The sequence below is a fragment of the Aquila chrysaetos genome, chromosome 11 (assembly GCF_900496995.4).
Source record: "Aquila chrysaetos chrysaetos chromosome 11, bAquChr1.4, whole genome shotgun sequence".
In the NCBI taxonomy this organism is placed as follows: Eukaryota; Metazoa; Chordata; class Aves; order Accipitriformes; family Accipitridae; genus Aquila; species Aquila chrysaetos.
In genome coordinates this window covers 31,321,883-31,339,099 of record NC_044014.1, presented here as the reverse complement: position 1 = coordinate 31,339,099, position 17,217 = coordinate 31,321,883, and the positions used below count along the sequence as shown (strand labels likewise).

General features: G+C 38.6%; 1 protein-coding gene across 1 annotated transcript in view; it reads right to left on the bottom strand.

Moving 5' to 3' along the window:
* Positions 1-5,082: 5,082 nt before the first annotated feature.
* The window catches only part of GLUD1 (glutamate dehydrogenase 1), a 31,022-nt gene continuing 18,887 nt past the window's right edge, over positions 5,083-17,217 (bottom strand). The window contains exons 6-13 of the mRNA XM_030031195.2: positions 15,137-15,316; positions 13,252-13,389; positions 12,019-12,156; positions 11,813-11,893; positions 10,828-10,951; positions 9,459-9,550; positions 7,106-7,168; positions 5,083-6,454 (exon numbers count right to left, since the gene is read on the bottom strand). Coding sequence (XP_029887055.1) covers positions 6,335-6,454; positions 7,106-7,168; positions 9,459-9,550; positions 10,828-10,951; positions 11,813-11,893; positions 12,019-12,156; positions 13,252-13,389; positions 15,137-15,316 — 936 coding nt within the window. The 3' untranslated portion in view covers positions 5,083-6,334. The remainder of the gene's footprint in view (positions 6,455-7,105; positions 7,169-9,458; positions 9,551-10,827; positions 10,952-11,812; positions 11,894-12,018; positions 12,157-13,251; positions 13,390-15,136; positions 15,317-17,217) is intronic.

Sequence of the window (17,217 nt, the reverse complement as noted above, 5' to 3'; positions counted from 1 at the left end):
TTGGTTCAGTTTGCTAGGAAGACGAAAGATGCATAATCCCACACCTACTGCCCCCTTCTCCAAAGAATTTGGGTTTATGCTTAATCAACTGTCTTTAGGCTGAAGCATGGAAGAAAAACACCAAGATGTGGGCAACTGGAGGGTAACCATCAATTTTTGTTTTCAAATGAAGATTTCTTTCTGCTTTTGCTGTACAGCATCTCTAGAAATGTATGTTTTGTGGAGGTTTTTCATGTTCCTAGTTTTTTTAACATTGAGGAAACATCTACTGTTTCCTATGCTGGAAGACCGATATGGATGTTTTAGAAGTGGCATTTGTCATCTCGAAGGAGCTGAGTAGTAATCGCAATGTTCAGCTGATTGAACTAAGTGTTTAGGAGTCAACAAACTCTAAGAGCAAAGTTTTTAAATAGTAGCAGCAGTCCTTTCCCCTCTGTCCCAAGTGCTTGAAGCTGAATCAGTTCTTGGGATACCTAGCAGTGTGAAGCCCTCTGCCTGAACCCTGCACGCAGCTTCCCAGCAAGTCCCGTGCTGCAGCATGGCTCTTCCAGCTGGAGTTGGATCCTGGAACAACCATGGGAGGTCCCAGGCACTGGCCTGACTTCGGCCACCTACTTCTGTGCCATCAGCATGTACCTTGATGACGGGCAGTAAATACACAGCACGTGATGCTGAACTCGTGTCGCATCACTGTCAGTACTGCATCAGCTCTTGGAAGTATTATAGAGGTACCCTCTAAATCCCCATTTAAATGAAGATAAAGGGGGATTTTATGCCAGTTTAAAACAAGACTGTCCAACTGGTGCTTCTGCAACTATTAATTACCTTCCCTCTGAACTACTTCTGTTGTGCCTGCATGTGCCCTGAAGGCACAGTCCCATGAGCCATTGCTAAGTGCAGAGTGGCACAACTGGGCTTTGCAAGTATCTAAAATTAGCGCCTACCCGGTGGTTCCTGAAAGGAGCCACGAACTCGGCTGTGACCTCAGATTGCTAGGGGAAACACTTCCTTAGCTGCACCTTATGAGCAGTGAACATCATTCTCGTTGGGAAACTGCAGCAAAAGATGGCACGTGCTAATTAGCATGTCTTTTAAGCAGTAGAAAGTGTCCTACAAACCCAAGGTGAAATAGGCCACTGGTTTTTACAAGACACTTAATGAAACAGCTATTGTTGAGCCATTCAATCCAAGCCTGGAGACCTTTGAAGTTTTAGACACTCCCAGTCCACTTAAATTTCCTTACTCACATCAGCACTCCTCCCTCATGCAGTGTCCAAAAGGAATGTGGCTTGCTCAGTCAGCTCCCCCTTCAGTGTCTGTAGTGCAGAACACATCGATGTTTTTTTTAAAGGTAGTATTTGGAGCCAGGGGGAATAAAATCAATACAGGTCCAGCTGAAGGCCATTTGCCCCAAACTTTTATTTGTCTCTTGTGAGCAAGATTTCCCTGATCATAGCTATTTGAGGCCAATCATCCAAATATGTATCACTATTTTCTAGCCTGCAGTTCCTCCACTTAAAGACAATACCTTCTCTTGGCTCTTTATGTCTCAGTAAGTCTCCTCTATTGAACATTTCCATGCCTTTAAAATTAGGCTGGTCTCTTATAGAATAAAATTTTCTCTAGCTACAAGAAAAAGTATTAATTAGACTAATTGCTAAATGTTGATGTGCTGCACTTACAGCACACTGCTTCAGAGAGCGAGCATCAAGCTTTATGCAGTTAGTGAGAGAATCTTTACCAACCAAACTGCCCAAGCCTGCTGTCAGCAGGTCATAGCCAGGTTCTGTAAAAGTCAGGTTTCATTGCACCCGATTCTCTACTAGGGTCTGTTTCCCAACGCTGTAGGTGACACAGATTGTAACAGCCATAATCTTCATCTGTACCAAGACACATGGATAATGTGGGGAACTACAGCCAGGGTCCTAATAGCATCTCTCCCACTAGATCAGGGCCCCCATCCTTATGGAATAATTTTTCATCTTCTAGCCCTGAAACATTTAGGGAACCCTTCTAAAATGTGATTCCTGAATTTAGGGGAAGGGTCAAGACTGCTTAATTGACACTTCTTTTTTTCCCTATTCCAGTAGACACAGTGGGCCAGACTGTGCAGCAAGCAGTGGAACAGGCTAAGGATGCTGGTCAGAAAGGTATGGTAATGTTTCTGTTTATTTCAACAATGTCATGTTAGTGAAATCCCAGATAGGTCCCCCAAGCCTGTCTTGCTCCTTGTCCCACACCTGGTGGGAAAGGGCAAGGTATTGCAGTAATGCTACAGTTACCTTTGTTTTCTGTTTTAAAAGCTCTTGATGAAGTCTACAAAGTTGCTGAAACCGGTGAAAAAGCTGTAAAAAATGTAGCAAATCAAGCAACTTCGTGGGGCAAAAGCTGCGGACAATGAAGATAAAAATGTACCACTACTGAAATTTTTGTAAACAAGTTTCTACTACACGTACTCTTAAATAAAGAAAACACTTATACTCTACCTGGCTTGTATGTAATTCCTTAGGAATCCTTTGGTTACACATTAAAAAACCATTCACAATCACTGATCTAGAAAGACTGGATTACCCCATGGAGCAGACAGCTAAAGCTGTGCTATGCTATTAAGACAAAACACTGACTTGAGAGTTGGTCTCTCCCATTTTGCCGCCGAGTGTGTCATGATTGTGCATGTGCAAGTCTCACAAGCTGAGCACCCAACAGCCGTTTCAAGACAAGGTAAGCACCTGCATGCTCCTGTGACTGTGCTTGTCCTTCTGGTCTTATCTGTAAGATTGCAATTAGCTACTGTGCTGATGAAGACTCAAGTGTCTTTAAGGTATATGTAACCACTGTGCAACAGCACTGTGATACTCGAATTAATGCTAACAGCAGAAGGCTGCATTACTGTTGACAGAGCACTTAGCTTGCCTCTAACTGCTTAACACTGCCTGAGCCGGATCACTGGTACAACTTTAACAGCTCTGCACAGCAAAGTATTGATAAGTAAGTAATGCAGCATACAATCCGGCAATGGAATACCTTACCACATTTGCAGGGCTCCTGCCAAACACACAGAGGGACAGTATGTCCATCAAGCAGGAGCTGAAAGAATGAGAACTGAGCAAGTCTGGGCTGTCAAAAAACCCTAAAAAAACCAAACAACAAAAACCCAACTAACCACAACAAAAACAGCCGGTGTGCACGTGAGAAGATCTTAGAATCTGATACTAGACTCACCTATTACTAATAGTTCATGAGAGATTACAAACACCCGCTATGGTAAGGTAGTAGGTGTGGTTCAGAGCAGTTTCAAATCTGTGTTCAACTCTAACTGCAGGTACTGACTGGCTCCCTGCCAAACATCGCAGCAAGTCTCTTGGTGAATGTCTAGTGGCAAGTAAGCGAATACAAGCAGTATGTTATTAGCTGTAAGATAAAACTTGTGCGTGTGGGTATGGATATGTAAGGAGGGGAGCATTCCCCAAGAAGTTTGGTCTAACACCTAATTGAAGTTACAGTTGTAGTAAAAAAACACCAATATTTATAGTGCATACCCCACAGAGGGATTGCTTTCTTCAACTGTGGCTAGGAAAAGGCTAGACCTGCTTTGCACCTAAGCCTCTAAAGCCACATTAAGTCATAGCAACTGTGTGAAATTTTACCACTTTCTTCTCTCTGTTGCTGTTGCCAGGTCTTGAGAGGTATGTGCTGCAAAATGTGACAAGGAACATGCAATTTTATTTTTTTTCTTAACTGTCTGATCACATTAGGACTGAGCCTAACAATGCTCAGCACCAGTGTAGCCTTAATGTACAAGACCGTTTCAGAGCAGGCTATCCCAAGAAGTCTGGATTCACTGATACAGTTTGGTTCTTGTGTTTAGCTATAAGCAAAGGGCAAATCAGCTGATCTGCTGTAATCTTAAATCAGACTCCAAGCATCAACCTCCTCAAGAATCTCAACTCTTTGATTGAAAGTACCCCAAGTTGTTCTTATACCAGCCCTTGGATATGTTCAGATTCATGTCTCACTGGTCTCCAACACTGACTTTGTTAACAAGAGGTCAGTAACCATTGCAATCAAGTTGGCTGAGGAGAAATCTAGTCAGCCTTAAGGGCTCATCTCTGGGTTTCGTAAAATCATGGCAGGTGGTAGATCTGCTGTCTTTCAAGACATCCTAGGAAAAGAAGTATTAATGTGTGGTTGTACAAGAATGCAGGCAGGAGGTAGAAGATATCTCAGTTAACTATCCATGCTAGCTTTCTACGCTCCAACACTGAAAGGGTCCCATTTTTCAAGTTTGCATAGACAAGCTAGAGGTGCTTTACTAGCTGGAGAGGAAATGAGAAGGGAAGGGAAGGAGAACAACAGTAAATTAGCCAAGTCTCCTCACTGCCACTGCACTTTGCTTTCAGCAACTTTGCTGCTGGATAATGCAACTTGGCTTTTAAGATTCTTTCTCTTTTCAATAATACAACTGTTTATTTGTGAGAGTTTAGCCTCCAAGTTTTGATGGAAGTAGGTTACAATTTGTCAGAGTTGAATTGTTAAAATCCAATTTCATTTTACTATCTAATAAATGTTTACATAAAAACTGCACTGAAAAATGATTCAAGATACAGATCTCATGTTTAGAGATCCACATCTTGATCACAGTAATTCTTTCATGCTCAAAGGGTTCTCCTCTTTTTTTTTTTTAAAAAAAATGCCAGTATATATATACACTGCACTTAGGTGATCTGTAGTACTTTTATAATGCTAGATATCAGCATATATGATGGAGTAAGCCACTAATTAAATGCATCACACAGGTTTATTGCTCCATACTAACTACTAGAATAGTTCTTCACACAAATTTGAGAGGACACAGTAAAGACCTGAAATGATTTACCAAATATATCCAACTTCAAAAGTCTTGCTGACAGGCAAATACAAGAGACAGAGATCCATATTAGTGAGCCCCTCAAGATAACTCAGAGACAGTATCTTATCAGTAGGCACGTAACGAATAAACAAGTGTGCTGTGAAGATTCACAGATTGATTGTAACTATGGAAAGCTACTGCATGAAATAGAAAACAGTAATACACCAGCATAGTAGGTTTGGAAAGGTCAACTTTTTTTAATAACTGCTCTTCTCTCCAGGTTATGTCATGCAGTTACAAAGTAGTTAGAAAAAAAGCATGAGTTTCTGGGAGGGACTAGTTGTCTTTTAAAAAAAACATTCATATTCATTACATAAATAACATCTGGCACTTCAAGGGGACTCCACGGGACAAAAGCCTTACACTTTAAAAAAACTGTGCTTGATCCAATATTGTGTTGAGGTCCATTTTGTTGTACTCTAGTTAATGTTCAAAACTTTCAAGACCTCCTGATGACAAAAAAAAAAAAAAAAAAAAAAGAAAGAGTCTGTGTGTGTTAAGACAGTGGATTAAGTTTATAGCAGCACTCTAGCTCCTCTGTAGTTTGGCCTATGATTTCTGGGTTCAGTTTCACTTCAGTTGTTCACTGAGGCAGTATCTAATTTTCAGAAAGCCTCTGAAAGAAAAAGACTGAAAAAACATTCCAAAAAACCTAAGTACGATTACCAAATTCAGACCATCCCTTTTTTTAAAAAAAGGAAACAACCTATAGTCAGAATAGTTATGTAGATACTTGATTAAAAACATAACTAGAGTTGCTTGATAGCTTATAAAAATATTAGTCTGTCACCTCTACATACTTCATGGTGATAGTCAAGCTAGCTTGAACAAGCAATAAAAGGCAGTCCTATAACAGCAGCACAGTTAAAGAAAAAACATTGCCTAAAGAGAATCAGGCCTGAAGCTTTACTACAAATAAAAATTAGACTTCTATCAAAGTTAATCCCTGCTGGAGGCCCATTCTTCCTTTGACAATGCCAAAGCATTGATCATACAAGGCCTTACTGAAAGTGCCGAAGCCAAAATTATATCATTAAACAAAAGTGCATGAAGTAATAATGAGCTAAGTGCTCATCTAGTACAGTATCTGATCTGAAGTCTGAGAAGTGGCTCAGGTGGCAAGACCACTCTTTCATACATAAAATGTACCATTTTGTTTTGTAGGTGAAATACCCAGAATGGCCCCCACAAGTGCAGATGAACTGTTATCTTCAGATACATACTTGTATACAATTTCCTAATCCATGGATTTTTATTGTAAAAAAGACTAGTTTGGACTGAAACTAATTGGGAGTAGAATCCACTATAATGTCAGAAGAAAAGAAAATGTTGTGGTTACATGTAAACTTGTGATAAGCTTTCTCAAGAAGAGGGTACATTAACAGCGGGAGGGATGGGATACAATAAGGAGCGGTAATGGCCTATTTATGTAAAGGTCAGGCCAGCCTCATTGTACACTTTGAAGACTTTCTCAATTGCATTGACATAGGCAGCTGTTCTCAGGTCCAGACCCAGGTTGTACTTCATGGCAGTACGCATGATTTGCTGAAACAGAAAAGGTTATATGTGATTTCTGCAAGTTTCTCCATAGGAACTAAACTAGCTCTTGCTTGGAGGATCCAAGTTAGGACCATAAGGAGCCACTAGATTGGTATCAGAGCTCCAATCCTTTGTGGATCAATTCTAAAATTTCTTGGTTCCCCTTACAACTGAATTCTGAAAGGGAAGAAAATCTTTCCCAGATTACTACATTGCCCCTTTTCAGGTCTTGGATCCATGTGTACCTCAGATACAGGGAGAGACAAGATGTTTCAAGTAGTCTTTGCCCCACTAATTAAAAATACTGCATAGAGGGATTAATCTAAAACTGCTGATGGTAAAGTAAAGCACTCGTAGGTATGTGTCCCAGATTAGCCAGGTACAAGAGGACAACTAAAAAGTTTCTAATTACTACAGCTTCTACTAGAAAATACTTCCTGATTTCACGTATTAGTCTCCGATGTTTACTATACCCAGTTAAAGTCGGCCATCCCAGCACAGAGCAGAAACACCTCATACTCACAGTGACTTCCATTATCATTAACTATTTATCTACTCCTTTAATTACAAAGAAATTCTGTACAACCCATTCAAAAACTGTCACAAACCCATGTAAGTTCTTTTTACTATAAATATATTTACTAATGCAATACTTACCCGGGCAGAACGCTCCATTGTATAAGCCAACCCAGAGTGGACAATGTCTTTCTCAGACGCACCCTGCAACAACAGGGAATAAAATTAGGGTTTAATCCAGAACACAAAAAGGTACTAGTTCTCTATTAGGGACAATGACATGTTGGATTGCCCTAATTACTGAAGCTTGCTCACTCATTTTCTTCTAATGACTGGTGTAAGAATCTAAATCACCTTTACTGTGTTACTTGAAGAGCTAATTATGGTCACTCCAATTCTAAAACCTCAGACGTAAGCACTGAAGTCTTTTACGTGCCTAGCTTCTAGATGCACGATGCTAGCATTTTTTTATTGATGTTGTAACTACTGTTTTCAGCCTTCAAAACACACAGTAGATGTTAAACAAAAAAGCTCCCAAGAGTCAGTAACCTATAGAAGCTACTTGCAATTGTTTTGAAGACAGTCAGATTTTAGGAAGGGCATGGATCCCCAATTCATATACTCAACCATTGTATTAGCCCTGAGCAACTCTAGAGTAACTTTGTTCCCATTAAAATTTAAATACACAGAACAATAAGTAATTGAAGATAGCCTGAATTAGGATGACTGAGGATCAGCTTCAATGTTCCATCATCCTGACCGCTGTAATTTACTAATAATTTGATACCTGGCTTCACAAAATACACGCTTTCCCTCAAACACCAGTTGGGGCTGGATGTAGAAATTACCAGGCCAGTTTCTATGGCTTGTGTTTAAGAGATCACAGCAATCGCTTAAAGCCACAGAACCTAAGTACCATGCTATTCATTTAGCCTAACATTTATGAAAACACTAGCATCATACCAGATCAGGCTAAAGTCTATTTCTATCATCTGACAGTGGTCCAAGTTTACATGCACTTCCCCTGATTTCTGCCTGAGGAAGCATGATTTTAATGTTTTTCATAACTCACTGGAGTTTTTTCCCCAATCATTTGTCCCATCTCCTCCTGAACTTGTGTTTAAAAACAAACCGACCAACCCTTTTAGCTTCCATACATCCCTTGGCAGAGCATTGCACATCTTAACTGTCTGCTGTGCTAGGAACCATCCCACGTTCTTCGTTCTGCACCTCACTCTGCTGGGTTGGTTTGAATGCATCTTGTCCTCTTTCACCATTCCTTCCAGTGAACAATCTATCCTTACCCATCCATTTTCACAGCACTCATTCTAGAGATTACTGTCTCCACCCCAGGACTAGTTCAGGCCAATAGGACCTAGGTTAGTTCATTGTTTCATGTATAAGAAGCTTCCATATCTTTAATTATTCTTGTGATCTTGCTCTGAGCTTTTTCCACATCTACAATGTTTGAAGATAGAGACATAACCTGCATGCAGTATTCAGAAGGCAGACACACTCTCCATTTATATTGTGGCATCATTAGTCAGTCTTATTCTTTTCCCTTCAGAACAATTTCTAACACTGGATTTGCTTTTTGATTGCTATGAATTTCTAAGCATGTATTTTGTCATTACCTCCAGATATTCCACTTGAATGCAAATGGATGAGCTCACAACCCATTATTTTATATGAAAATTTCCCCACCATGTATTGCTACACATTAGATAACAATTACTTTTACCTGACATTTCTTTGCCCATTAATTCAGTCTTAGAAGAACATTCTACAATTTTTCACCTGGCTCTTGTCTATATTACCCTGGAGTTACAGAAACAGCACATCAAACTGTCTGTGTTGTGGGATCTTGTTGAAAGTTGTTTGGAAATCTAGGCAAACTATATCAACAAGATTTCCAAAACAAATTCTGGTAATGTTTGAGGCAGTATTTCTCACCACAAACGCTCCATGGACTTTGATAGCTAGGGTTCAAAGAAGTCATGGAATCTATGTATTTATCAGGTTAGCCAGCAGAAATATCTAGTATTTCATAGCAAACAAAAGCATCAAGAAAAAACACACGTTAAGTTTTCCTTAATGGCCTGCAAAAAGAATCATTCCCCGCACCCTCCACGGTAAAAAAAATAAACCTCACATGGTTTGTCTAAACAATGGAGATAGTCTGTTGCTCTGAAAAACTCCAGTATATGAACAGCAATATCCAGTCTAACACTAGTTACAAATACAAAATGCATCTGTATTAAAACTGTAGCTTTTTAACAATATTGGAGGTATTTTGCATGGGCTCAAGTAAAAGAAAGAAAAAACAGCTTACTTCCAGTATTCCTAAGCAGTTCAGATCATTTGTTTGCTACGTACTAATGCCTTGCTTGGGGCAAAAACCTCCATGATAGCTACAATGGTAAAATTTAGATTGCAGTTATAATATCAGAATACAGCTACATTAACAGTAAAAAAACCAGCAGCAACTGCTTACCGATATCCTGTCTTGAAATTCTGCTGTAGGCACAACTGGAATAGTACCACCATGTTTCCCAAATTTTCTTTCCAAGCTTTCCTGGACAGACACTAGAAAGGAAAAAAAAAGCAGAGGCAAGGTAACTGACAAGGAAAGGAATGTGCTCCCTAACAACTGAGTTGACCCCAGGACTTTCAGCATTCAGTAGTATGAAATGCAGACTATAGGGACTAGGGGCAAAGGGAGTCATCTTATTTTTGTCTTTTAAGAAAAAGGAAAGATGTTGATTTTTCTGTTTTTATAGGTGAATGCCTCCAATATTAATAGTAATATTGCTATAGTACAGTCACATGGCAGGCAACTGTGGATTTACTGATCCCACTTTGCTAACCTTATAAAGCTGATACAGCAATCTGGATTAATTTTCCTAACTTGATGGATAGCATTAGACAAAATATCTCTTGAACTTAAAGCAATCAATTATCCTATTGCACTTTGCATATACACTACTTGCTAAGAAAAAAGCCCATGTGGAATTTTAGTTTTTTCCTTAGGACATGAGAAGTGCTTTGGTATTCTGAATTGCTATTTATTTAATCTTAATTCTTGAAATTTAATTAGTATCGTTTCCTAAACAACATCACAGAGTATTTCAGGTGCCACAATCTTGAAGTTAAGGGATTTAAATTAGAACTGCCATAACCCTCAACCACTTTAGAAACACCTTGAAAGGTATAATTTATGAGAAAAGTTTATATTAAAAAACATTCAGATGTAAGTTTTGTCAAGTCTAATGTCCCAAGATTCTCATACATTTTCTACAGAACATTGTTTAAAATGGAGCAATATCCTGCAGTTCTTCTCCATTAAGCTTCTTCTCTCCATGTAATTGGTATTCTGGCCCAGAAACTGGGAAGCACAGAATGACCCTAAGTGGAGCTGTAGGCCATAAGCAGATTTTTACAGTGCCTGTAGCAATTATATTATTGCCCTTTACAGAAATCCTCTATTGTTTTATGTGCAGAACAACGTTACCCACTCAAACTCTGAATACTTCTCAAATACCAACTGTACAGCTGAAAGATGTTTATTAAGTAATAAATATTTCACATAAGTGTATTTCACACAGTATTTTCACAAAACTGAGGAAAGCATCACTTTATGAATTAAAAGATAACTGAAAAAAGTATGCGTTGAACTTAAGTCATTAGAGTTGCAAGTCAGTTTACTTATCAAACCTTTCCTACTCTTCAGTATGCAGCAATAATAGACTTGTGGGAAATCATGGTGAATTTAAAATAGTTCTGCATTCATTTCTCCCACATTTGGCGTTTGCTAGTCCTATCTATTAATTAAAAAGTGAGCAAAAGTGGAACTGAGCACTTACTGAGCAAGTGGTAGTTTGAATCTCTTTCATATTTAAAAGTCAAGCGGCCATAACTGACATGGTTCAAGTTTTTCAGCCATTCAAAATAGGATACTGTTACACCACCAGCATTCAGGTAAAGATCCTGCACAGAAATAGTAAATGTCTTGAATTGTGACCATGTGCCAAAGTCATGACAAAGTATTAAGCCAAAGCAAGCAGAAGTATTATGTACGAAGTACTAGTTTAAACTGCAGTACAGAGGACAATCCAGTTGTTACTCTTACATGACAACACTTACCCTCTTCTGCACTCCAGGAATTACTTCTACTGATTTAAAGGAGGACTTGACTATAGAAGACAGGAAGTTCACATGTGCTTGATGGACTACTTTCTCTTATTTTAGCACAAGTTTTTAATCAAGAAAATTAGGGCATTCTTTATTAATACACTTTACTCTCAGCCACTCTTTTTAGCAATATCACTTGATCAGGACACCCTTTCTCTGGGAAGAGATTATCATTATACCTGGACAGGTCTTATTCTTTCAAATTATCACTTTAGGCAACATTTACTCTATACAATCTACAATACACAGTTCTGTCACAGCATCACCCAGAGACACAATGTTTACAAACAAATTGGCCAGTGTATTTACTCTGCCTTCTTCCTTTGCTTAGTGGACCATCTAGTTGAGCAAATGTCAGCTAATACTCCAAAATGCAAACCTACGGATTTAAGAACTAGCTGTGGATTGTTCTGTCTTCTGAATACGTAGCCTTCATGTGATAGTCATCTTTGGTCACTTACAGTTGCAATGAGATCTTTAAGTAATTACAAGCAATCTTAAGCAACACTGACACCCATTTCCTAGACATCAGTTGTTAAAAACCACTCTAAGAGAATGAATGGCTATTAATAAAAACCTTCAATAAATAACATCTTGCTACAGTTCATAGAAATATCACCCTTGTAATGAAAATCAAAGGTCATAATAGAACCTTACAGGGATAACCATGATATTCCGCTCCAAGAAGATTCTGTCAGCTTCTGGAGTCGTAGGCCCATTGGCACCTTCAGCAATAATCTGAAAGGAATCACAACAGGGTAACTAAGAGGTATATGTTTGTTTTCATCCAAGCTAATTATTGAATACTAGTATTTAACCAGGCCTTCTCCATTTTTCATTTACATTTGAACTCTCCAACTTACTTTTGCTTTAACCTTGTGAGCGTTGGCCTTAGTCAACTGCTTCTCGCTAGCAGCAGGGATGAGAATGTCACAGTCTGTTTCTAGAATACTGCCCTCAAGCGTCTGTGCTTTAGGGAAGCCCATGATTGTCCCATGTTGCTGTTTGAAGAAAACAAACCAGGGTGTTTTTAGTGTGTGTGTACTCGTATGACTTCCTTCCCTTCTTCTAACTTTCAAAAAAGAAAGAATGGAGAAGCAACAGTACTAGAAAGACAGCATGTAACATAATTCCTATCTTTACTTATATTAGGCATAAAAAGCAAGCTACAAAGCTTGGATAACAGTCAAAGTTCCCATGATTGAGGCATAACTGCTCTGTGGCCAAAGACACTGATAACCCTTTGGGCTCTGGAGTATTTAAAATAAAAACCCAACAATGTCCCTCTCAACTCTTAAAATACATGGCAAATGCAATAGTTTTCAAACAACTGAAATGACCCACCAGCCTGCTACACACAGGATAAGTCGCATAAGATTCAGAAGTACCATTTTAAAATTTAGTACTACAATGATAGCCTTTGTTTAGTAACAGAATCTTTTCATTCTTTTGAGAAAGGAGGCGATAAACACATTCAAATACTCCCTATGTAAAAGAAGACACATCAAATAAGCCCCTTAAAAACTCTAAGTAGAAGATTGTATTTTAGTGCCTGTGAACTGTCCCCTCGAGTCTGCTGCACTTATAAACTGAAATAAAAAGACCATATCCAGTTTTCATTATAGACTACATATTCAAGTCACACTGCCAGACAGGCTTTCATTTTTTCAGAAACATGCAATAGGTAAGCAGCAGCAAAACCACACTTTGAAGTCTTTAATGTCCATTTGCTTGGGATTCTCAGTCAGGAATCCTTCAGGAACCTCCTTGCCCTGGTTCCCCGAGACACCCTTCCTAGTTTAGTCATAAGAAAAGCAAAATAACCACGAACTCCAATTCTGAAACCAAAGTAATTAGCCTGCACACATGCAAGCCCTTGCCATTTTTCTGAGAGTCAGGTCAAAGGGTAAAAAAAGTACCACCTGCATTCATGTTGGGGATAAGGAGAAAGCCAGAAGAATCAACATTCCTAAGCCATTTTGTAAGTACTAATTACAGCATGATTTAAATATCACAAATTAACACCAGTCTACAGTCATCATGTGTACTTGCAAAGCTGACAAAAATGACTCTTTCTGCTCAGTTAAGTTTCATACCAATTTGTAATCTTCTAGTTCCTTTGGGTCAATCCCATCAGGATTCCAGATAGAACCATTAAACTCTCCAACAGCAACGCATTTTGCTCCAAAACGATGCAAGTATCTCATAGAATGCAAGCCCACGTTACCAAATCCCTGAAGGTGGAAAGAGAAAGGGGAAAGCAATTAACCCTTCAGCTAAAATGATGATTACTGCTAAGGATTATATAGTTTTGAATAGTTTTAAATAGTTCATTTATTGGCATATCTTGGCATTATATGATGTGTATAGGAGAGATGGAAGAAATCTACATGCATTCTATTCTAGCCTGAGTACCATTGTAGAAACTGTGCATTGTAGCCAGCAATGTACAGTTGTGCTAAGTTTTTTATGCTGGAAATACAGAAGGGAAGCGTTAATGCTACTATGAAAGTGTCAACTATGACATTTATCAACACAGGAACGTTATGTGTATCTATTTTATAATGGACACTGTCTTAGAGGGATTCATGGATTTTTCTATGACTATTCAAAGGTTTGACTAACATTTGCAGGCCAAGAAATATTCTCATTTAATTTCGGTAAGGAAGCCTTACAAGTGTAAAACCATCCCATAATGGAAAGCACTGAACGAGAATATAATTAATTCTTCACATTAAAACATACAAACTAGTAGGAAGCTATGTAATCTCTAATATATTTCTGAAGTGGTCCTGTATAAAACAGATTGCCTAAATCTAAATTTAGATAATCTTGCATTTCATTAGCATATTTTACATCCTTGCAGGTGTAGAAAACTTATTTCCAGGCCATTACATCAACATTCTGGAAGTAAAGGAACACACAGGGCACACCAAAAGGTCACATGATCCATGTAAAAAGTCTGTAGTAAGATTCTATGCTGGAAAAATAGCTGAACATTAAACTCCTCTATAACATAGCTCCAATTATTTAGGATTTTTGTTTATATATGAGAAGTAAACTTCAATACAGCGGTTTGTCATGCATTAGGTCTCTTTGCAATGCTGTATCCTTGTTTTCCTAAAAAAATCTTCATCTATTCTTATGGCCATGTTTTCAGTCTAAGTTAGGCTTAAGTGCCTGTTTGTTAGCCCTCTGCCAGGCATGAAAATGCCAAAGTGCAGGGAGATGAGTGTGCTGCTGGGTCCGTGCAGGGCAGAGATGTTTGCTTCAGCCCACAGGTTAACTAGAGGAGAACCTGGAGGTTACAATTACTCTGCTATTTCTAACAACCAGGGCACTGGTACTGAAAACAACGAAACAAAGCAATCCCTCAAACCCTCTATTTCACATACTGTTCAAAGATGAACAGAACAAGTTATTTCTTCAAGGTTTGAAGAGTGATAATGCATATTACTGAACACCAAACCCTTCAAAATTCAACTACATAAATCCTGAAGTCTTATGAACACCAACAACGTACGTTCAACCCTACAAATTTAGGATAAGGTATTGGTTCCTACTTTGCCAACTGCTCATTCCATAGTGGAACAAGAACATAACCCCTAATTCCTTCTCTCCGTGAAATTTTTTATTACAAAACAGTGCAACAAATCTTGCGTAGGCAGAAACAGTGTCACAGCTCACCGAAAAGTGTGCAATGCCTTAGTTTAAAGAACTCCTGTAACAGTATTTCACTTTGTTCTTTGCAGCCTATATTTATAAAGACTCTAGAGTGCAATCAAAAGTTCAGTTTTTAAAAAACAGTCCAAAATAAAGGGCACCTATGTTGCTTGAAAAGTGTTTCTAAAGTTTGAGAGTAAAGGTTTACTTGGAAGTCATAAAACCATAACAGGATTTATTGCTACAGCCCTTTTTAAAAGCAGCTCTACTGGAAGTTTGTTTACTACTTTTTCTCTACAGTTGAAAGAAAATAGTTACCTGAACAGCAAATGTTTTATCCCCAAATCCAGGAGTCATTCCTAATATACTCATATAGGATGCTTCATTGATGAAATTTTCAATTCCATGGAAGAGACCACGACCAGTTGCAGATATACGTCCATGGATCCCACCCTGGCTGATGGGTTTACCAGTTACACATGCATGTGCATTAATATCCTGTAAAACAGTGAAGGACTTGTGAGTTATGGAATTAATCAAAGAACAGCTGGAACAAGAAGTTTTGTACACTTTAGAGATAAGGGAAAACAGGAGTCTTAAGAGTCAGAACATGATATAGTTTATATACATTTAGTTTGTAAAGATGATTTCCTTCCTCACTTTGTGTGAACACCTTCTCAGAAGTACTCTAGTATATGTCAGGAAAGTTGCATAATGCGATATTGGATATGCTCTGTAATTTTTTGTTGTATTTAAGTGTATATGTTAACTTCAGTCTGTGGTTAGTTAATTATGGTGACATGCATGTTGCTCTGTTAGCAATGAGCAGACCTTTCACAAATCAAAAAGCTTTGAGGGATATGTTTCTCAAAATTAGCTCCTACTACAGCCATAATTTCCGCCATTATTCTTGACATTTTTAAGGGCTTAGACATATGCTTGGACTGGTTTTTAATCATCTTTAAATAGTGTTTAGTGTTCCTTTATACCAAATTCAGTTATTTTGAAACGACAATACAGGTCTAATATCTTCCTGTTGTCAGAACACAGGGATGTTTGATCTCAGGAAAATCTACCATACAAAGGTCGTATGTGAAAAATTAGGTAAGTATTTACTACTTTTATTCAGAAAAGAAATACATACAATCAAGCCTCTATCCTTAATTTGGTGGCAATAAAATTGTATTTTCCATATGCTACACAGCTAGGCAAGATAGAATAGACTATTTAAAACCAGAGTTAATTTTTCAAATTGTAATTAATAACTTGAAAAAACTTCTTCCAAACTAGACACTGTTTGGGCCTCCCTCTTCTGTCACCACTGATTCCCATGCTCCCACACCCTGGGAGCACAGTCACACAGTGGCTTGGCCTCCAACATAAGTGAAAGAGCAGGGATGAAAGGGAATCCACTGAAATAAGTCTGCCAGCAGCCGGATGGGTTTCTGTTCCAGCAGCCGCATATTCACTGGGAGGCTCCCTCCTCTCCATTGCTTGTGCCAGATGCATTTGCATGCCTGTGGCATGAGTGCAAGACGCTGGGTGAGAGGAAGGAAAGGAGCAGACAAAAGTAAGTGGAGGCAGAATGGCAGGAGATGACTAGAGCCATAATGGAAACAAAAACTATTCATTGTTTGAAAATGATAGTGAGTTAACATATAAAGCCAAAGATAACCCCTCTTAAAAAACAGTAAAAGTGATGCTGGGCTTGCCACAAAATTCCTAATTCAATTTCCCAAAATATAGCCGCATTGCTCTCATTAAGCTGTATGCTCCCTCTGGTGGCATATCAACTGTAAACAAGATCTGTGGTGGTGTTTTGCTAGGAACAACTTGGCCTGGCATCTTGATGTCTTTTTACGTTTTCATTCTGTTTCAGACTGAAACTACATTTTAGCCTTCATGCATTCACAAAGGAGGAAGTATGTTTTATAAATACTTGAAGAAATACAGCCTCCCACCATACATAAGAATGTATTTATTAAAGTCCCTTTGCATGTCCCAAAAGTCAGTTGGATGTGTCAGGAAGTACAGAAGAGTGGGAAGGATGAATTTAATCGAAAACTTTAGCCATATATAATTCAGTGATCCAGCAACTTAAGATGGATTTTCTGGAACAGTTAACACGGTAGTTATTAAAGACTTGCATGGTTTGGCAAGAAAACAGAGCACGAGGTGAGGGCAGGTCCAGGTCTTCTTAAAAGTCACATATACAAAACCACCGTCGATGTCAAAGTCCTAAAAACTTTGGGTTTAAGTCAATCAAAAAAACGTTTAACACATCTTGGGCCAAAAAGAAAGACCGTGGCTTTTAACGAGAAGCTTGTAAAATGGCTTATGGCTAGCATTAAAGACTTCTGTATTAGCACTAATAGACTATGAACTTAGTTGGCAAAGTT